This window comes from Aethalodelphis obliquidens, unplaced genomic scaffold (assembly GCF_003676395.1).
Source record: "Aethalodelphis obliquidens isolate GAN/ISIS:26980383/991018 unplaced genomic scaffold, ASM367639v1 scaffold16, whole genome shotgun sequence".
NCBI lineage: Eukaryota > Metazoa > Chordata > Mammalia > Artiodactyla > Delphinidae > Aethalodelphis > Aethalodelphis obliquidens.
In genome coordinates, this window is record NW_020837960.1 from 11,856,821 (window position 1) to 11,879,235 (window position 22,415).

The following is a 22,415-nucleotide window of genomic DNA, read 5'->3' on the forward strand; positions in this document are numbered from 1 at the left end:
GTGGTACCATAACCATTTCTCAATTGCAGTTGATGAATTTTCATTATAGGCCTGCATTTTCAGGTTGTTATACTTTTTCTAAACATTCTATAAGTTTCCTCCCGGTAAACTTCAACAGCTTTCCTCTATTCTAATTTGCTATTAATTTTAACACAATTATCCTAGCATACTACTTTTTTGTTACCACTCATCTTTTAGTTATATATTTCTGAAGATAGCTTCATTACCTTCTTCAGGAACTCCTTGACTCTTCCTTTCTTCGTTGCCTGACATTCTTGTGTCTCTTTTCCCCTTTCTAGTTCACCTTCTGTACTCCTACAAAATAATCAGTGTAGATAATCTTTCACTTTTCTTTTTTTTTTCCGTCATGTATGAGTGATCCTGAAAGTAAATTAACTGTCAAATATCTCACAAGGATGACAATGACATTCGTCATCAGCTGCAAGAATTAAAATACAATGACTGAGTGAGAGATTTGGGGAAAAAGTAGAACTGTCCTTCCATCTTGGTTGTCCTGCTTTTCAGCTGTTATGACCCTGGGAAATTTCTTAATTTCTTTGCTCATCAGTGTCCTCATCTGTAAAACCTCATAGGGCTGTTGTAATAATTAATGTATGTAACATGCTTAGCACAGTAAATGACATAGAGTGAGTAACTAATTATTCTGGATTAGTAGCTAGTACCTCTAGAACTATTATGAAATGGATTCTAAAACTATAACCAGAATCTGTGAAAAACAGTGCCAAGCTGAATTAGCAACTTCTGTCATGGGTATAGGATACAGGGAATATGGCACTCCTGTGTAAGGCCAGGGTAAGCCTTACGCAAGTTTAAAATCACCATTCAATCTCTTCTATACGTAGGAGAAATGGATGAGATGAAGGGGTAGATTTTTTTCTCCCCTGAAAGATGGAGAGAAAGAGTTCTTTCCTGTACCAGTGCAACAAATGAATGCTGAGTTGGCAGAGTTAAAGGCACTACTAGTCTTTGGAAAAAGCGTATCTGATTGTGCCCGTCCATTCCTATACAAAAGAAATCATACAATTTTGCATGATTAATAAAAGGAATGTAGTGTTCCTGCTTAACATTTGAACATACGGATTTTTCTTTTTAGATGACATCCTTTTAAAAACATCTTCTCCCTAAAACCACCTAGTTTCTCTGAAGTTCATGCCATCATGAGCTTCAGGTGAGTAAAGTAAGAAAAAGTAAAAAGTAAAGTAAGCTTTACTCTTCCTTATTATCAGTTGACTTATAAATCTCTACCCTTCACTCCTAGATTACAGTATCTGACTTACTGTGTCTCTATTACTACTTTTTAAAATATTTCTTTGGAATTTCAACATCCACACAGGTGGTACTTTTAATCCCCTGACTTCTAAGTTCTTTGATGTTTTTCCTTATCCATCCTCCCCAGCCACCCACAGAGTATCACTACACCTCATCCATAATCTCAGATTCAAACACTTATTTTTCAGCTCATCCCTCCTAGTATTTTGACTGTAAGAGCTGTTCAACCACATTGACTCTTCTACCTTTTCATGGTCCCTTAGCCTTTCATGTACTCACGTCACTTACCCAGTTTAGATTCCTTTGCATTCAACCTCACTTTTTTTGTACCGCTCTCTCCCTGTCCTACTTCCCTGGAAAAATTCCAACTAGTTGCTTTGCTTACATACTAGTAGCTGAATATGCCTCAAGAAAAGCACACACCTGTGCTGTGGTCTCACTTAAAATTCAAGACACTTTATGTCAAGTGGGCCCTTGATGCTAGGCCCCTAGGATTCATCAAGTTTCATGGATGATTATTTCACTCCTTCTTCTCTGTCTTCAAACCTCCCACATCTCTTTCCCCCTCCTCTTTCAGTTGATAACCCTTCTTCTTATTTAACTGAGATAGTAGGAAAATATCAGAGAGGGTGGTAAATCACCCCATCTACCAGTCTTCCTGGACCTATACCTATATACTAGTCTATTCTTTTCTTGCAGTGAATAAAGTGTACTTGCTCTGACCTACGGCCAATCCTCTCCTTCTGTACCCCTTCCTCTCCTACTCAAGGACATTGCTCCTTCAAACGTCCCATCAATAGAATTTCCTCCTTTATTTGGTCAAACATATTATCCTGGACAGCCTATCGTATAATCATCAACAACAATAACCACTTTTGCTTGACACTTTAATCTCTTTCAGCTATTGACCCCTTTCTTTGCTCTCCTTTATAGCCAAGATCCTTGCTGTCTACTTCCTCTCCACCTATTCTTCTTGAACCCCCCAGAATTAATCGTTTACAACTCTAAAGTTCTTATCAAGGTATCTGTGACATCCACATTGCCACTTCAATGGCAAGTTTGGTCCTCATCTTCCTTAATGTATCCATGTCATTGACACATTTGATCATGTCCTCCTCCTTGAAACAACATACTTCTTGGTTTCCTTTGCCGGCTCCTCCTCACCTTTGTCATTTACGTTAGAGCGCCCTAGCACTCAGTCCTCAGGCCTCTTCTTTTCTCTAAACTTACTCTGCAGGTAATGTCATCCAGTTCTATGGCTTTAAACTCCCCTTATAGGCTCACAACTCCCAAATTCATATCCCTAACCTGACATCCCTCTTGAGCTCCAGACTCATACACAATTTCCTACCTGATATTTCCACTTGAATTTTTTATAGGCATTTCAACTTACTATGTTCCAAACCGAACTCTTTATGTCTCTGTCCACTCCATCACTACCCCTAAACCTGCTCCTTCATGGTCTTCTCCATCCCAGTAAATTATAAGTTCATTTTTCTTATTCACACTCAAAACTCTAGAATACTGTCAGGGAGGTATCTAGAAGGATATAGAGCCCAAGGCAATTTAATCAGCCTTGCCCAAGATAATCATAAATGAGAGCTCATTGTTGATGTTCCATAGACCCTTTGAGAAATCATTTTAGATATTCCCCAAGTATGTGGCCCAAGACTGCTGCCCCAATTGTTTTACTCAATAGACAAATCAGAATCTTGACTCTTTTCTTTCTCTTACATGCTGCATGCAATTCTTTTGGCAAAACTCACTGGTTCCACCTTTAAATTATATTGGAATCCAACCACTCCTTACCTCTTCCAAATACTATCTTAGCTAAGAAGGCTTCCCTGATAATCCCTATAAAACATGACCTTCATCCCCCATTTCCTTACCCTGCCTCATTTTTCTTAACAGCATTTATCACTTTTATCATTTTTCCTTTTTATTTCCTTTTACTAATGTAAGCTCCATGAGGGAAGAGACCTAGAACAGTGCCTGGAACATAACAGGTATCTAACTATAGTCTATCTCCACTTCAGTTGACCCTGTTCTACTGATAGAATAATGTTTCTGAAACACTGTTCTGATCACATCAAATAGCAACCAATCTTTCAACTCCACCTTAGATGCATCTTCTTTAAGAAGTTTTTCTTGATCTTTCTGCGTATATATGATCCCTCTCTCTCTCTTTTTAGTACAATTGTTTCTATATCTCTATTATACCAAGATAGATAACAGTCTAGGTCTCAGGGTAAGATAGGGCTAATCTTGAAGCTAGGTTGTGCCACTTACTAGTTTATTAGGTAAATTCTTTCCAGCCTGAGTCTCAGATTCCTTGTCAATAATAGTACTTTCCTCATTAGATTTTTGTGAGGATGAAGTGAAATAATGAATATAAAGCATTTAGCAAATTCCTGCCACTGAACAATTTCTATTCCTACTGTTTACATTACTTTATACTATATTTCCCTATTAGACTATAAGCTCCAGGAAGTCTTACTCATTTTTGTATTCTTTAAAGTATTTGATGAAGAAACCAAAAAAAAAATTAAGAAAATTAGATTTATACAATAAAAAATAAAGTAACTGGTACTTCTTGATATCTATTTCTGAAGCAGCATAAATTGAAGAACTCTTGGGTGATATTTATTTAAACCAGCTATTCATGAAAGGATATCTGGTTTAAAATTGAGGAAATTTTCATTTTTTCTGGATCTCTACTGTAGAATGGACAAAAAATAAAAACAAACTACTGCCATCTACTGATAATTCATTACAATTGCATAAATCAATAAAAACGAGTTTAGAGACTAGACAGTATTAATTATTCTTTCATTCAAACCACGTATGTTGGTACATATTATATACAAAGCATTGTGGGAAATATAATTATGAATTTAGTGACTGATTTAAAAAAAAAACCTTATAATACCTATAGTATTTGAGAGTAAATATCCAAATATTATTTATAAAAAATCATTTAGGGGTTTCCCTGGTGGTGCAGTGGTCGAGAGTCCGCCTGCCGATGCAGGGAACACGGGTTCGTGCCCCAGTCCGGGAAGATCCCACATGCCGCGGAGCGGCTGGGCCCGTGAGCCATGGCCGCTGAGCCTGCGCGTCCGGAGCCTGTGCTCCGCAACGGGAGAGGCCACAACAGTGAGAGGCCCGCGTACTGCAAAAAAAAAAAAATCATTTAGGCAAAACACTCTCAACTAAAAAAGTAGCTTTATAGAAAACAGTGCAATGGAAATACTATAAACCACCATGTTCTATATTAACTATAGCCAACATTTACTAATTACCATAAGTACTTTCACATAGATTATCTGTTTTAGCCTTCAGAGCAATCCTATAAGCTAGACATGATTTTTACCTGTATTTTGTAAATGAGGAGACTAAGACTTCGAGAAATAAGGAAATTCGCCAAAGGTCATACATCCAAGCAGGAAGGATGAAATTTGAAGCAACTAGGATCCAAATTAACATTTATTAGGTATTTAGTATGTACTAAAGCATTGTGATGAGCATGATTTTTGTGCACCATCTCATCTGAATTCGAGGCGAGTGCCTGTAATTGGCCCTTGGGAGGAGATTTTAAAAAGGCCATGGCTTGAGTTTTTGGAAACTCATCGTCTGGTACCTCCCTTCAAGTTAATGAGCAAAATAAAGCAAGGCTGTCAAACTCCCCTCGGGTTTTGAGAGCTTCAGGCTTAAAAGAATCAAGATGAGGCAACTGTCCATGTGCGCCCATGTCACATAAGCACCATTTTTCATCCTGAATGGAAAAAGCTGCTATGTGGACCTGCCAAGCAGTTTAAGTAGTTAAGTTTATAATTACCTCCTACCCCCTTTAGAACATACATTTGATTAGAAAACAAGGAAAGAAAAATTACTTAGTTAATTTTCACATAAGTGTGAAATTGCTTTTGTTTTTGTTTTCCAAGTGGAAGGGGGGAGTTTAATAACTGAAGCTGATGTTTAACTGGGGAAGCTAAAAAAAACTGACCTGGGGAAGAGAGAAAAGTTTTCCTGGAATTGAGAGTTTAAAATTATGTCTATATTTGTCATAAGCATGATGGAATCAGTTCTGGATGGTTCAATTCCAACAATAAATTAAAGAGGAATCATGGGGAAAATGTAACAAACTGCACAAATGAGTAAGAATCAATAGTACATACTTCAGGTAAAAAAGAGGACAAGTCTTTTCAACCACATGTTTTCAAGAGAAGTTACATCATCAGAGTCATCCAAAAAGAATAAATTTTGTAATAAATAAATCCCAACGCAAGGAACACGTGGAGCCAACAGAAGCTGGAAGAGGCAAGGAAAGCTTTGAAGGGAGCACGGTCCTGACACACCTTGATTTAAGACTTCTGCCTCCATAACTATAACACAACACATTTTTGTTGTTTTAAGCCATCCAGTTTGTGGTCATTTGTTATGGAAAACTTAGGAAACTAACATAATCTTTTAACAAGGAAATTTGCATGTTACATGTCCTTTTCTGGAAGGACTCATAAACCCTAGTGTGAATGGTTTAAAGACAAGTGTTCCCAGTTTTATTCTAATTGTTCTCATGATAAGGATTTACATGGTGATTAAGAATGCCTGGGATTTTCCCAAAGGTTCCCCTCAACAGCCAGGCACTCTCTCTGCCCCCAAAATGCTCTAAGTCTCTATGGGGGAAATAGATGCAAAGTCAAATAATGAAAATGTAGAGGAACAGTAGGTGTTCTCTTAGTCTACCTACACTTAACCTCTAACCAATTGACTCATTTTGTTTCCTTTTAAATCATAAGCTGCTAATTCCCACATCACGCTGAATGCGCATGCTGAATGCTAAAGGGTTACAAAGCTAGTCTCCAGTGAGTCTGCCCACTTCTGCTCCTACCAGTGGAACTGTACAGCTGACAATGTCACTTGTGTTTGTTCCTGAACCTGTTTATGCCAGTTGTACTTGTCACTGTGCTTTCATAATTTAATTAAATATTATGTAAACCAATGAAATAGTGTGGAAATAAAGTTTGTTGTTTCTTTAAAAGCTATGTTTAATATTTTGGAAAGACCCAATTAAGGTGAGTTGTTTGAATGTGTGAGATAACTATAAATGATTATAAAGAAGAAATCTGCACTCAGCTTCACAAGTGCCTCTAGGTTATTTTCCTCTTAAAGGAACCGAATCTTGGGAAAGCTTAGCTCAAGGCTGAGAAGTGTAGTTTATGGAAGAGATATGATGCAGAACTCTAATCAGGAGGCCATGTGCAAAGAAAAGGCCTTGGACCTTCTCAACAGATTGGCAAACAAGCATATAGTTGTTTTAGGTTAAAAAATGTTTAAGGTATTATGGTATATTTTCATAACTCTCTGGTTTAACTGACTTTCCTTTGAAACAGTTTTATTTAGATATAATTTATATACTACCATGTTCATCTTTATGAGGTATACAATTTAATGTTTAATTGACTTTTTCAATGTACTGCTTGGTTATGGATACAGATTGCATCTATGAGAGAGCTTCTCCTATACAAACAAAATGCTAAAAGAAGCAGTTAATTCTGCTTAGCAAGGGGATGGGGATTCAAGGTGATGTTTGAGCTTGAAGGGTCTTGAACAAGTAACAGCTAAAAAAAGCATATAAAGAGAAGAGTGTTCTAAGCAGAAGGGATAGCTTATGCAAAGGATGAAATCATATGGTGTTCCAAGGAACAGCCTTTAGTTTGAGTGGCTTGGGAATAGGGAAGTTGTTTTTTCAAATCTAATTATGCATCTGAATCATCTGTAGAGATTAAAACAAAACAAAAGCAAAGCAAAACAGGTCGAGACTTGACTCCCCGAGTTTCTGATTCAAATGTATATCTGGAGGTGGGGGAGGGGGAAGCTCCCTGGATTTATATTTTTTTAAAGTTCTACTTGTAGTTCTGAGGTGTAGCCAGGATTGAGAGCCACTGGAGTGGGGGGAATGGGGATGAGGTAAGAGAGTGCTAGGAGATGAGGCCACAGCCCAGTACCAGATGATGAAAGGAAATGGTATATAAATACAATATAACAGCAAACTTTCTCTTCCCTGACAGCTTCCCTATTCTGAAATATTTCTTTTTTACCTTTTTTACTGTTACCGTTGCATGACAGAAAATGAATTCCCACCATTGTCTATAAAAACAGAGATAAATGTTTTCACCCAGCTTTGTAACTAAAGACCTCTATTTTGCTTACAGTAATATTTAACATAAAGCAAGCTCAGAGCAGAGTGCATCAGGTGCACCACATAGCACTCAGTGCTCTTAATAAATGTCCAGCAAAAATGATGAAAGTACAATTTTTGACAGAAACATCTGCCAGACACTGAACAGTGGGTTCCTATTCTGGGTTGGTGATGCCATAGAATAGCAGCACCTGCCCACTTCAGGTGCTCTTCTAAACTCCCAGATGGCTGAGATTCTTTCTCTCAGGGACAGGTTCTTCAGCACTTATTGTCTGAGCGACTGTCAGAAGGGACCCCCTCCTTCTGTCATAACCAGTTCCACAGGAAGCATCCTTTCTCCTACTCTTTGAAGGTTGGAGATATTTCCCCTTGGCCAGAGTGTCTGCCTTCCATATACATAGGAGCTGTTCAATGTTTTTAAATAAATGAATGTTATGCTCTTTCAGGGCAGAGAAAGGATGCTAATTTACATCTTCATCACAACTCTAAGGGTCAGTACCTTCTAATTTTCTACTCCTGGCGCGTAGTTTTCAAAGGGCACCTAGGACCTCCGTTTATCCACACACGTGCAGGAGCTGTAAAGTTTAGTCAGCAAGTTAGGCAGGATCAGCAAAAAGGCAAAGGAGGGGTTCAGCCAACTCGTTTCTGGAAACAACTAAAGCAAAACCGCTAAAAAAAATTTAAAAAGTCTACCTCAGGAGGCACGTTACTTGAACTTGGATGGGACAGAGTGCCAAGCGCTAACGCGAGGAGGTTCTCAGGCCTGGGCTCTGGGGAGGAAACCGAGTGTCCCGACCGCGCTGCCGGGCCGGCGACTCGTTGTGGCCCGACTGGGAGCGCGGACGCCGGGAAAGGGCTTCATCGCTCCCGGGCAGGGGGAGGAGGTCATCGACCCGAGGCCGCTCGGCCGCGCGCCCAGTCCGGAGGCCCGCCCCGCTCCCTCGCGCCCCGCCCACCCCGCCCAGCCACCGGCCCGCGGACCCGCCTGGCTCCGGTCATTCGGTCGGTCGGCTGCTCCGGTTCCCGTTCCTCTTCCTGGCGCCGGGCGGTTGGTGCGGGCTTGCGCCCTCCTGACCCGGAACTGCTGACGGTTCCCCGCGGTCTGGCGCGTCCGACCCGAGAGTCGCTCCCCGGGTCGCTCCCGCTTCCCCGCACTCAGCCCCCCGGCCCGGCCTCCGGGGCTGCCGGGCGGGGGCTCCGTCAGTCCGCGGTCAGGCGGGTGAGGCGGGACGGGCGCCGCCCGCCCAGCGCCCGGGCACACGCTCGCGGCCTCCTGGTCTCGTTCAGGCGGAGGACTGGGGGCGGCAGACGCCTCAGAGCTCGCCGCCCACCGAGTGTGCAGCGGAAGGCGACGCGCGACGGGCGAGGACGGAGAACGGCCTCGGGTGTGCGTCCGGCCGTCGGAAAATCTCGAAGGGGCGGGAGGAGTCCGGCAGGTGAGGATCGGCGCCCCACAGGGCCGAGCGCGGACCGGGCGGGTGGCAGAGGCGTCGTGGGGCTTTTCACGGTCCAGAGCGAGGGGGTTAGGAGTGGCGGCAGGAGAAAACCATCCGGGGCACAGAGGGTCACCGAAGGGGTCACCAAAGAGAGACCGGCAGCCTGGGGTGGGGGAGGGCAGGGGCTGGGGGGAGAAGATCTGTGCGCGGAGAGTGAAGAGGAGAGCAGGTGGGACGCACACCTGATCCAAATTGCCGTTGCTTATGAGATAATTGCCATACCTGAGTCCTGCGTGAATCCTGGAGTCTGCTTTTATCTCCTTAAAAACGCATTTAAAAAAAATTGAAGTATAGTTGATTTACAATATTAGTTTCAGGTGTACAACATAGTGAGTCAGTATTTTTAAGATTTTATGCCGTTTAAAGTTATTATCAAATATTGGCTATATTCTCTGTGCTGTACAATATATCCTTGTAGCTTATTTATTTTATACATAGTAGTTTGTACCTCTTAATCTCCGACCCCTATCTTGCCCCTCTCTCCTTCCCTCTCCCCGCTGGTAACCACTAGTTTGTCCTCTGTATCTGTGAGTCTGCTTCTGAAAAACAACAATAACAAAATGCAATTTTTCTGAAGGAAAAAAAAAGCAATTAAGAATTTAAAAATTTTTAATTTTTAGGTGCAGCTCCTTTTAACCTATTGAACTCGACACCCAGGTATCTCATATGAAGGGATGTAAATTAGCAAACCAGTGATATCCGGATTAATGATATATCAATAAGTTGACACCCTGTAATTAAAATACAGGACTTTGTCTAAGTCAACAAGTAATTCCCTGCTTAAAATTTGCTACCTGCACCATTGTAAAGCAATTATACTCCAATAAAGATATTTTTAAAAAATTGCTACCTGAAAACAAAACAAAACAAAAACTGTTGTTCTGCTGGAAAGATGTAAAGTACTTTCACAAAATGAAGTAAGAGATGGCTTTGCTTTTCATTGTCCTGGTTCTGACAAATAGTGCACTAGCTTTTCTGGGAGGAGTCTAGATTCACTATTTTGGTTACATTTTTAAGTCAATGCAATTCTTTTTACCCATCCACAAGTTTCTGTTGTAACTATAAGGAGATTGATATAACTTTGTATTCTTACTTAGGCTAATTTTTCTTTACAGGTGATTTTGGGGGGCACAAAAACCTTCTTTGAAGAACTTTGTACAGTGTTGAAGGATGGCAGAAGCAGTGTTGATAGATCTCTTTGGTTTGAAATTAAACTCTCAGAAAAACTGTCATCAGACATTACTAATGACATTGAATGCTGTCCGAAACCACCATGGTGCCAAGGCCAAGTTCCTTTGCATAATGTGTTGCAGTAACATCAGCTGTGACCATGATGATTGTGAATTAGAAACAAGCAATGGATTATCTGCTTTCCTGAGAGAATTTGAGACTGTTAGCAATTCCAGCATGGCTGCCTCATTGTATACCATTAAACAAAAAATTGATGAAAAAAATTTGAGCAGCATTAAGGTAATTGTGCCTGTGCACCGGAAGACATTAATGAAGGCTTTTATTGGTCAACTCTTCACTGATGTTTACAATTTTGAGTTTGAAGATTTACAGATGACTTTGAGAGGAGGTCTTTTGAAACAGCCTACTGAAATAAACATAATCACAGCTCAAGAACTAGAGGCAATCCGGAATGAAATAGAAACATATTTGAGAAGTTTGCCAACACTGAAAGGAGAATTAACCATTATCACATCTCCTTTGATCCCAGGTACGTTAAACACTATCTGTTGATTTTACTGGATGTGAAAAGCCAGTCTTTCTTTACAGGTTGTTTACCTCTTTTTGCTTCTTTCTTTTGTAGACTGTTGTGAATTTATGTGTTCATTAGCATCAGTTACAACATGGGAGTGTCATGCATTGCCTTGTAGTGTCAGGGGTGTCAAGGGATAGCCACCCTAAGTAAATAATTTCTCTTTATGCAAATTCAGCTTTAAGACAAATCCCCCAGCCTTCCTTTTAAATGAGATTTATGACCGTAAGCATTTGCTACTCAGAAATTCTGAAACCTTAACTCATTGGTGCTTTCACAGAAGAATGAAGTTTACTGTGAGCTATATGCTATTGGGATAACAAAGACAAATGGGACAAAAGATACCCTTAGAAGAGCAATAATCCCACAGAAAAGGTAAAACAAACTCAAAGCATTATGTCGTAAGAATAGGTGGAGGTATAAAGAACTGTAGAAATTAGAAGGCAGATAAACTAATGCAGGATGAGGTGATTAGGGAAAGTCTTAATGAGAGACTGGGTTTGTAATGCTTATAGTCTTTTGTATGTCATGTTTTTAATCTTCATTGTTTATCTTCAACAGATATTTTCATACATGGATTTACTACAAGAACAGGTGGGATATCTTACATACCAACTCTTAGCTCATTCAATCTCTTCAGTAGTTCCAAACGGAGAGATCCCAAGGCTGTTGTTCAAGAAAATCTGCGTAGGCTGGGGAATGCAGCAGGATTTAACGTGAAGAAATTTTACCGGATAAAGGTACAATTTTATTTCCTATTTTGGAAGATGTAAAGTATATTCTTATTTATTTATTTATTTATTTATTGCTGTGTTGGGTCTTTGTTGCTGCGTGCGGGCTTTCTCTAGTTGCGATGAGCAAGGGCTACTCTTCCTTGCGGTGTGTGGGCTTCTCATTGTGGTGGCTTCCTTGCGGTGCGTGGGCTTCTCATTGTGGTGGCTTCTCAGGCTGTAGGCGTTCGGGCTTCTATAGTTGTGGTGCGCAGGCTCAGTAGTTGTGGTGCGCAGGCTCAGTAGTTGTGGCTTGCAGGCTCTAGAACACAGGCTCAGTAGTTGTGGCGCATGGGCTTAGTTGCTCCGTGGCGTGTGGGATCTTCCCGGACCAGGGATCGAACCCATGTCTTCTGCATTGGCAGGTGGATTCCTAACCGCGGCACCACCGGGGAAGTCCCTAAAGTATATTCTTGACTCTGCTAATGACTACGTGGACTTTAAATAAGTTATTTAACTTTTGCATCTAGTGTTTTATCTAAGATTTAGGATAGTATTTGTGATTATATTTCTTAGAGCTGTATACCATAACCTAAAGATCAATTCTATGATGATATATATATATTTCCTCTGGTGCTCCTCACATCTAAAAGTACAGTGAATTCTCAGAGTATAGTACCACTGCCCTTTTTGATTTAGAAGGAAGGTTCCTGCTTGGTGGGAGAGAAAAGCCATTATTAATCAACACTAGGAGGAACTCGGGTACAACTGATGAGATAATTGTTTCTTACAGAATTCTAGCGTTACTTGACTCCAGGAAAAGTAAAAAGATCATTGATTTGGAAATTTAATTTCTTTCAGTAAATTAGTACTTTGTGGAAAGTACTGCAATTAGAGATTTACCCATCTCTAGTGGGAGGTATTCATGATGGATGGACTATTTTGAATTTTTTAAAATGTTTGTTAAATGTAAAATCTGCTTTCCTTTGAGGAAAATATGCAGAGATTATCATATCATAAAGTTAAATACGTAAGTTTGTTATTTTATCATATATGGACCTGATATATTTAATGAATGCTTGTAACCTTAAACTGGTTATATAATTTTGTACAAGATGCGTACTTTAAGAAAAGCTTATGGTATGAGAAACTCTATCTTCAAAACATTTTTTTCTCACATCTTTGGTATTAGACTGATCATGCCAATGATGTCTGGATTATGGGAAGGAAGGAGCCTGAATCTTACGATGGAATCACCACAAATCAAAGAGGAGTCACAATAGCGGCTCTTGGTGCTGACTGTATACCGATAGTTTTTGCCGATCCTGTCAGAAAAGCATGTGGGGTTGCTCACTCTGGTAAGTGTACTTAATTAAACATCTAGGATTTTATCAATTTTTTTTGGTACGGGAAAAGTTATAATTTCTTTCTGATGGATATTACAAATGGTTAATTACTACCCATGGTGATAAGTGTAAAGATAGGGAAGAGCTAGCAGACTCTTAGGACAGGAGCAGATAAAAGGAGTCCCTAGGTTAAATTATATGAATCAGAGTATAATTCCCAAAGAAAGCAGTACTTAGGCTGATTCCTGGGGGGATTTATAGGATTTGGCTAGGTGCCAGTGTTTCTCAGCAGGGGTGCTATTAACATTTGGGGCAAGATAGTCTTACACTGACTGCAGACCAAGTTTACTTGGCTTTTTGAAATTCTTCATGCCAGTAGCACTCAGAGTTGTAAGAACCAAAAGAAAAAAAAAGCCTCCATGCTTTTCAAAACACTCCGAGGGAGTTGTACTGCCTCTAGTTAAGAACCCTTGAAGTCCAGGTAATAGGGAATAGGAAGTTGAGACATGTTGGGTCGCAGAAGGTGTTTATGAAAATGCAGCAGCATGTGTAAAGGTGTGGAGGTAAGAAAAAGCAAGATATGTTTGGAAAACTGCATTTAGTTTAATATGCTGTAGTCTAGTGGCTTTAGCTATTCTCTGAAGATAAGAACAAAGAATGTTTAGGTTCTGTGTTGTGTTAATGGAATTTTGTTTTCTGGTGATTTTTTAAAAAAAATACTGTTTAGACTATCCAGTGGTTATGAGTCTATGTAAAATGAAGAGTGATCTTTTAGATTTTCTTCTGCTTGTAAATCAACGATTACTTTGCATTTTAGACTATAGATAAATAAGAAAGTGGTGCATTTTTCTTTTGATCTAGCTAAAGTAATGAATGACTAGAAGTCAGTGACATTGTCAAAAGTTACTTAAAATTTGAGTTTTAGTTCCTGGATATAAAACGGGAATATTATTTGCTACTTCCTGGGTTTTGAAACATTAAATTCAAAAGTATCAAAGATAAAAGAAACAGTCTTGGAAAGGAACAAAGTTAGATGTCTCACACGTCTCGATTTCAAAACTTGTTATAAAGCTACAGTAATCAAAACAGTATGTATGGGTTTCCCTGGTGGCGCAGTGGTTGAGAGTCCGCCTGCTGATACAGGGGACACGGGTTCGTGCCCTGGTCCGGGAGGATCCCACATGCCGCGGAGCGGCTGGGCCCGTGAGCCATGGCTGCTGAGCCTGCACGTCCGGAGCCTGTGCTCCGCAACGGGAGAGGCCGCGGCAGTGAGAGGCCCGTGTACTGCAAAGAAAAAAAAAACTGTATGGTACTGGTATAAAGACAGACGTATAGAGCAATGGAATAGAATAGACATCCCAGAAATAAACCCTTGCATATACGGTCAAATGATTTTTCACAAGGTACCTAGACTATACAATGGGGAAAGGGCAGTTTCTTTAACAAATGGTACTGGGAAAACTGGATAGTCATATGCAAAAAAATAATGTTAGACCCTTATCTTATGTCATATATAAAAATTAACTCAAAATGGATCAAAGATCTAAATGTAAGAGCTAAAACTCTAAAACTCATAGAAGAAAGTGTAATCGTAAATCCTTGTGATCTTGGATTAAGCAATGGTTTCTTAGATATGATGCCAAAAGCACAAGCAACAGAAGTAAAAATAGATAAATTGAATTTTGTCAAAAGTAAAAACTTCTGTGCATCAAAGGACACAGTAAACAAAGTGAAAAGTCAGCCCAACCGATTGAGAGTAAATATTTGCAATTCATATATCTACTAAGGAGTTAATATTCAGAATATATAAAGAACACCTACAGTTCAACAACAACAACAAAAACCAACTTGATTGAAAAATGGGTAAAGGACTTCAATAGAACATTCTCCAAAGATGATACGCAAATGTCCAACAAGCATGTGAAAAGATGCCCAACATCACTAATAATTTGGGAAAAGCAAATCAAAACCACAGGATATCACCTCACACCCATTAGGATGGCTAATATTATAAAAAAAAAAGTGTTGGTGAAGAGAAATGGAAACCATAATGCACTATTGGTGGGAATATAAAATGGTGCAGCTCCTATAGAAAACAGTATGATGGTTCCTCAAAAATTTTTAAATAGAATTATCATATTACCCAGCAATTCCACTTCTGAATATATATCCGAAAGAATTGAAAGCAGGATGTTGGCAGGATATTTGCACACCCATCCTCATAGCAGAATTATTCACAGTAGCTAAGAGGTGAAAGTAACCCAAGTGTCTATCCATGATTGAATGGATAAGCAAAATTCATACAATGGAATATTATCCAGCCTTAAAAAGGAAGGAAATCCTGACCCATGCTACAACATTGAATGAATCTTGAGGATATTATGCTAAGTGAAATAAGCCAGTCACAAAAAGACAAATACTATATGATTCCACTTATAGGAGGTACCTAGCGTAGTCAAATTCATAGCAACAGAAAGAAGACGGGTGGTTGCCCGAGACTGGGGAAGGTGGAAAGGCCAAGTTCTTGTTTAATGGGCATAGAGTTTTAGTTTGCAAAATGAGAAAGTTCTGGAGATTGGTTGCACAACAATGTGAATAGACTTAACGTTACTGAAGAGTACACTTGTAAACAGTTAAAATGGTAAATTTTATGTGTTTTTTCCCACGATTTTCAAAAGTGTGCATAAAAAGTGAAGGAGAGAAGACTAAGAAGATATAATTCCAGTGGAAACTGAAAGTATAGAACATTTTAAAAAGGAAGTGGAAGGGACCTCCCATTAAATGTCTCTTCTGTGTCAGGTGCTTTGTATAATAGACCTCATTTAAAACCCAGTATTTTAATTAATTAGTTGATTATTTGGCTTAATTAATTAATTTTGTGATTCATTTACTATTTCTGGACTTCAAAAATACATAAACTGACTCTGTTCATTTTTAACTTAGATATAAATTATGATGAAATTTTCTTATGTTTTAACTTTGCTTATCTCTTTTTCTTCTTATTTACTAGGTTGGAGAGGTACTTTGTTAGGTGTTGCTATGGCTACAGTGAATGCTATGATAGCAGAATACGGCTGTAGTTTGGAAGACATTATTGTCGTACTGGGGCCTTCAGTAGGACCTTGCTGTTTTACTCTTCCAAGGGAATCAGCAAAGGCATTTCATAATCTTGATCCCGGATGTGTACGGCTCTTTGGCTCACCAAATCCCTATGTTGACATCCGTAAAGCCACGAGGTATGCTTGATTTCAGTCCAGAACTGCAAGTTTGATTATTGCTTATTGCTTCTAAAATGAAGATAATTTTAGAAAACAATTAGTAACTCCAAGAAAAATTCAGGTGGCAGATATTTAAGTAGCTGACATATACACTTACACAAAAACTAATTTTAAATATGAAATCTTTTCTCATTGAAGTTTGAATAACAGCAGTCTTTTGATCTGGTATCTCTTATTGATTTAAAAGTGAAGGAAGAAACAGCTGGCATTTAATTTTAAGAGATCTACTTAAACTTCATATAGAAAAGTTGGCACTTTTTATAGAAAAGAATGGCACGTCACAGACATTCCTCAGCTAAATTCTCCTAAATATAATAAACTATCAGGAAACTGATATTTTAAAATTATTCTTATTCTCTAATTAACTGGAGGAATATGTTTTTCAGCAAAAATACTAGATAATATAAACACATAGATACTTTCAAGTTTTTTATGGTCCCTTGCATTTTTGAATTTATGAAATTTTGCTATTAATAGATAATAAAAATTATTTGTCATTTCTACAAAGGAAAATTGATGTCTGATTTGAATCGCGTTTCTTTTCCAGTCAGCAAAACCTTACCCAGATTCTGCCTCCTTTAGTACATAAGTAGAAAGGATTGAAATTGATTCTTAAATGTGACCTGTGAAATAAGTGTCACTAATTTATAGTCATATTTCATACCATGAAGTGTTTAAGGAGAAGCAAATTTTCTGTGAAAAATCTGGTTAATAGAAGGAAAGGAGGCGGGAGAGCCAGATGACTACAAAGCACGCTCTGTCTGAATCAATTGAATCTTGTCTTCAAGATTCTTCTTAAATTAGTACTTGATTTTGCTTATAAAAGTTTCTTCTTAAATAATTACTTGATTTTGCTTATAGAATCCTATACCCAGATCATGTCTGCAGGACAATATGGAGGTTATACAGTTCACATATGAACTTAGATGATTAATGGTGGTGAAATCTACCATTTCCTGACTTGTCCTTGTTCTGTAACTGAATAACAATTTGCATTGTTCCAAGCAGATCTTTCCCAGAATTCTTTTACACCAATATCCATACTTTTTGCATATTGCTTTGGCTGTTGGTAAAGTAAACTTTCTGTCTTTTGAAAAATCTTTATCCTAAGGATTCTTCTAGAACAGGGAGGAATTCTACCACAGAATATTCAGGACCAGAACCAAGATCTGAAACTCTGTACCTCCTGTCATCCTGACAAGTTTTTCTCCCATGTCCGAGATGGCCTTAACTTTGGTACACAGATTGGCTTCATATCAATTAGAGAATGAGGTATAGTAGCTTCTCTCTCCCTGCTCCCTCTCCCTTCTCGTCCCTCTTTCCACCTTTCCCTCCCCTCATTTTAAAAAATAATTAATTATATTTAACGTTACTTACTTATTCCTGTAGGAAGAATTAATTCTCTACTTTTTAGTGAAGCAATAGTAGTAGAACAGTTAATTTTCTGTGACATACTCTAATATAAAGAGCAGCTACTTCTTTTCCTAGTTAATGAAGAATATATTATAAGTATATATAAAAGTATAAAAATAAATAATTTTTTCATTAAAAAATCATGTTATATATGCCATTTAACTCTATGTACTTGACATCTGTATATTTTCTTTTTTTGACATCTGTATATATTTTTTTGACATCCGTATATTTTCTATCATAACATCTTTATATCTTTCTTTTTTAAATTCTTTTAATTTTTGAGAAGAAATCTTTCCATAAAAATTCGAAATTCTATAATGATAATACATACACAGACCAGCCTGGTTTTACAACCAAATTTCCAGCTGATTATCTATAGTAGGAGTTGGTCAGTTTTCTTTAAAGGGCTAGATAATACATATTTTAGGTTTTGTGCAACATGTAGTCTCTGCTCAGCTATTCAACTCTGCTTTTGTAGAGCAAAAGCAGACAGGAGCAGGAATGAATGAGTATGTCCAGCTTCAGTAAAACTTTATTTACAAAATAAAGATTTGGTCCACAGGGTATAGTTTGCTGACACTTGAGCTACAATCATAGAGCAAGATTTAGCGTAACTTCATTAAATTAGTATTTCTTAGAGATGGACTTTTTTTTTTAGCTATACAAAAAATATTTTGTGACAGTGATTTGGCACTGACCCTTTAGCATATACCTGATTTTCTTTAAGGTTACTTTTAATTGAATTAATATCATTTTTAGGCTTTACAATGTCTTTAACTCTTTAATATACAAAAGGCTTTGATAGATTTAGTGATTCTTACATTGATATTTTAATAGCACTACTAATGGCCTCCTCATATTTGATTTCTATGTATTTTTACAGATACTTGACTGGATTTTTGCATAACTATTTCCTGCTTCCTTCCAAACCAACTGTAAGAGAGAAATTTAGCTGTTTGATATACTTAAAACCAAAAGGATTATAATGAATAATTCATCTTTCAGATATATTTTCATTATTATCCAAAGCCAAATGATTTCATTGATTCTAACAATAACTGACACAAAATTAATATGATGTATTGGGTTGGCCAAAAGGTTTGCTCAGTTAATGAATACGTTGTTCAATAATGTTCTTGGTGAAAATGTGTCTTTTATTTTTACTTAAACCCAAACGAACTTTTTGGCCAACCCAGTAGTTTATATGTTACACAGATAAGGATTATTCTTAAAGTTTGTACTCTGTATTTGTTATGTAAATCAGGAATAGGTCTATTCAGTTTAGTATTTATTGGGTAGCCTCTATTTGTCAAGTGTTGTGTGAATCATAGGTGAAATCAAGATGAGTAATACTTTTTCCCTTTGAGTCTAATGCAGTGGAAGAGATAAACACTTCTAACACTTTAATTTTAATAGCCAAAGAGTACAGGGAAGGGAGGATTAATTCTATGTGAAAGGCAGAATAGAGAAGGTATTACAGGGAACATGACTTACCACATGCGCCCGAAAGATGATGTATAGGCTTTTGACAAATAAAGAACAGCCATAACAGGTAGAGGGAATACCATAAACTAGGGCATGAAGCTGTACGTGTATAACATGTTCTGCAAAGAGAAAAGTGTGGGCAGGAGTTACTGGAAAAACAGGTTAGAAACAGATTAGTTCAGGTCTTGAATGCTGTGTCAGAGAGTTTGGAGTTTATTTTCCAGGCAAAGAGTAGGCATAGAAAGTAGGAGAGTGTTTTTATGTCCTTGGCATTATATTTAACAGGATGGATTTAACTTGTGAGAGACTAAAGCAGAAAGATTAGTTAAGAGGCAGTCACGATACTTTTAAAAAGAAATAATGAAACCTGAATGCAGTGGAAATTAAAGCAGAGGCAAGAGTAGATGAATTAGCGAGACATTTCAGAGATGGAATCTGCAGATCCTGTTCCTAGATCATGGAGGTAAGAGATGAGGAAGAGTGGAGAAGTCCCTGATGCCTCCACAGTCTCTGCTTGGCTGACTACCTAGAGTGGCAGCAAAGATGGGGAGGAGGTTTGGGGCAAGGGGGAGGAATAATGAGATTGACACACAGACTGAAGTACATCCAGATGGAAATTATGTGGTCAACAATTAGAAATAGAGACCAGGAACCTGGGAGGGAGTTGCGAAAAAGACAGCAGTTTGGGAGTTGGCTATGCAGAGGCAATGCCCGAGTCTGCTGGAATAGGCTGGATCATCTCCGTAGAAACATAGAGTGAGAAGAAGGGAGGTCCAAGGATGAAACCTCATGCAACACTTGCATTTGGAGAGCCAGAAGCTGAACCAGTCAAAAAAATTGATCCTAGAAGAAAAAAATGTATAGTCATTTTGGAGAAAGAAGCCAGCATCGATATGAGAGGAAAAGAAATCTTCAGGGAGTTCCCTGGTGGCCTAGTGGTTAGGATTTGGTGCTTTCACTATGGAGGCCCAGATTTGATCCCTGGTCCGCATCCTGCATGCCGTTCAGCATGGCCAAAATACAAAAATAAATAAGTAAGTAAGTTAAAAAAAAAAAAAAATCTTCAGAGAGAAAATGAGAAGAAACCAATGGATTAACCATGTTGAAGCTGTTCTATAGGTCATGGTGGAGGAGTCAGATTTCAGTTCTTTGAGGACGAGGATGCACCAGTGTCAACCCTTCTTTGCTAGTATTTATTGGAGAAAATAAAGCACCGAGGGCTGTATTTTGAAGCGTGTGTGTGTGTGTGTGTGTGGAGGGGGGATGAGTAGTCTTAAGTGTATTTGTAGGCTGAAGAGAGGAGTTAGGCTGTTTTCACTTGGGAAAAATGGTATGTATGGTATATACTTTTAATGTGAATTGTCACATTGTACCTTAAAAAGATTTCTTATTTCATACATATATTTCTTACCTGAATATGCAGAAAATTACATTTGTTTGGTACTTATAAAGGACTTTCAAGTCCATTACCTCATTTTACCTTTACAGGTACCCTGAAGTACATGTCAGGTGCTATTCCTTTTATTCAGATGAGAAAACTGAGCCTCGTTCAGATAGAGGCTAAAATCACATAATTTGTGATAAAGTAAGATTTGAACCCACATCTTGTGACTCCAAATATCATTTCAGATTTTACAGTTAATCAGAGCTATCTAAATTAAATTTTTGCAACTTTTTGTTAATATCACGTATTCATCCACTCAGTCAAAATTTTGTTGAGATGCTAGGGTAGGTTAAAAATTATAGTTATGGCCCTCAAGATATTTAATATCCAGTGAAAGTGACATTCAATAAAGCAACAATTTTAATACTGTGATATGTGTTGTAAGGTTGTTTAATTCTTTTATGTAACTCATAGCTCAGTGTGAAATTTATATATAATACCTCATTTCTTCCAATTTAGGGAAGGCATTAAATACAAATCATGGGACAAACTCATGCAATCAAACTCATGTAAAATACTCTTATTTCATGATAACAATAAGATTAAGAAATAATTCCATTGAGAAAGATGGATAATTTTCCAGTTCTTCACTGTATATTATTTTGTTGAATGCAGGGTATTAGGCAGCCATGTTTTACTTTATGTATCAAAATACTCCAAAACCAAATAAAAATTATGTTTGATTATCTGTGATTTTGCGTTATCTGTGTCAAAGCATAGAATGAAAAGTTGTCTCCTTGCTGTTTCACTGAGTGAAAAGTATTTATTCAGTAACTCAAAAACAGAATGTTGGTTGTTAAATAGTCATATCTTATTGCCTCTACAAGATCTCTCTCATTTTTAAGCATTTGTATATAGGTTTCTGGGACTTTCAGGGTGTAACTACAGTGATGACTTTTAATAAGTTTTGTTCTGTTTTCAATCTAAGCACTACTACTAACTGCACATAGAAAATATAAGTTGTCATTTTAGTAAGACGATAAATTAAGTTTGTAAATCAGGGTTCATGACATGATTGTTTAGAGGTGCTAATTAGCAAACTAAAATTTATCTAATTGTAATTTTAAATTCTGAAGAGTAGCATAGTGATTAAATATGCTATACTCCATTGCTTTATAAAGCAAAGGAAAAAATGGTCTTTCCACTAGGAGGTAGTATTTCTACAAGTAGCTCTGCTCTGTTTCTTGGTATAAAGTTGAACCAATCTTAATCTCTGTATTTATTTGTACAAAACACATATATAGCTCTTACTTTAGATGCAACTTATTATAGTTCAAGTAGGTAAAAACATTTAAGAATCCTCACCTACCTGGGTCTCACTTCTACAGAATCTCCAGTAACTGCTCTTCTGTAAATAGATTGGGGGATGGGAGGGATTCAAAGAAGCTTATTCTGTGTCACATGACAAAAACATACATGATACCCATGGATTCAGAAGCTGGAAATAAGAGGACAGTGACATATGAACTCATTTTATATCTCAAAGTAGGATTTGATATTTGTTTTCACTCAGTTGTCCTAAAGTTGTACTTCCGATGTATCCATCCTTTTATGTGAACTCTTAGTGCCACCAATCTTAGACATGTCTGTGTGTGTGCTAAATGGTAAACAAGAAGTATGTGCCACGTATGGTGCATAGCCTCTTTGCCCCAGCTACTGTAAAGTCACACAAAATACATTGGATGCAGTGGAATCATAGATTTCCCTCTATAAAAATTTTGTAAATCGGGCAGTAAAGAATGGAAGCATGGTCCTTATGCTCACTGTATGTGTTTGTGGGAGCTCTGGTCTGGAGCACGTCCATTTCCATTGTAGGCAGTGTTTTTAAACTTTACTTGTGATTTCAAAGATGAGGCAACTGCTGTAAGTAATGCATTGTTCCGTGTGAGGTCATTGCTTAATGAAGGAAAAAGAAATCTGCCAGTACTGCTTTTTCCGGATTAATGCATTTGGTTTGGACTCACAATGATCACATGTCAGTTGTGTGGA

At 38.0% G+C, this 22,415-nt stretch overlaps 2 protein-coding genes across 24 annotated transcripts in view; one reads left to right on the plus strand and one right to left on the minus strand.

Annotated features, from left to right (window-relative positions):
• Window positions 1-8,581, minus strand: part of CCDC122 (coiled-coil domain containing 122) — a 33,965-nt gene extending 25,384 nt beyond the window's left edge. For 3 of the 14 annotated variants that reach the window (XR_003434734.1, XR_003434733.1, XM_027116199.1), the window contains exons 1-3: window positions 8,471-8,569; window positions 4,661-4,754; window positions 228-315 (exon numbers count right to left, since the gene is read on the minus strand). Coding sequence is in view for 10 of the 14 variants with exons in the window: in XM_027116199.1 (XP_026972000.1) it covers window positions 228-315; window positions 4,661-4,725 (153 nt within the window). In the remaining 4 variants the exon portion in view is untranslated. Of the gene's footprint in view, window positions 1-227; window positions 382-4,660; window positions 4,755-8,182; window positions 8,316-8,470 lie in introns of those variants that run through there. The other 11 variants (XM_027116206.1, XM_027116203.1, XM_027116205.1 and 8 more) reach the window with 11 other exon arrangements.
• Window positions 8,582-8,814: 233 nt separating this feature from the next.
• LACC1 (laccase domain multifunctional purine nucleosidase 1) overlaps window positions 8,815-22,415 on the plus strand; it is a 63,669-nt gene continuing 50,068 nt past the window's right edge. For 7 of the 10 annotated variants that reach the window (XR_003434726.1, XR_003434725.1, XR_003434728.1 and 4 more), the window contains exons 1-6: window positions 8,815-8,925; window positions 10,101-10,705; window positions 11,309-11,487; window positions 12,650-12,815; window positions 15,814-16,039; window positions 17,193-17,353. Coding sequence is in view for 3 of the 10 variants with exons in the window: in XM_027116195.1 (XP_026971996.1) it covers window positions 10,156-10,705; window positions 11,309-11,487; window positions 12,650-12,815; window positions 15,814-16,039; window positions 17,193-17,352 (1,281 nt within the window). In the remaining 7 variants the exon portion in view is untranslated. Of the gene's footprint in view, window positions 8,926-10,100; window positions 10,706-11,308; window positions 11,488-12,649; window positions 12,816-15,813; window positions 16,040-17,192; window positions 19,820-22,415 lie in introns of those variants that run through there. The other 3 variants (XM_027116195.1, XM_027116197.1, XM_027116198.1) reach the window with 3 other exon arrangements.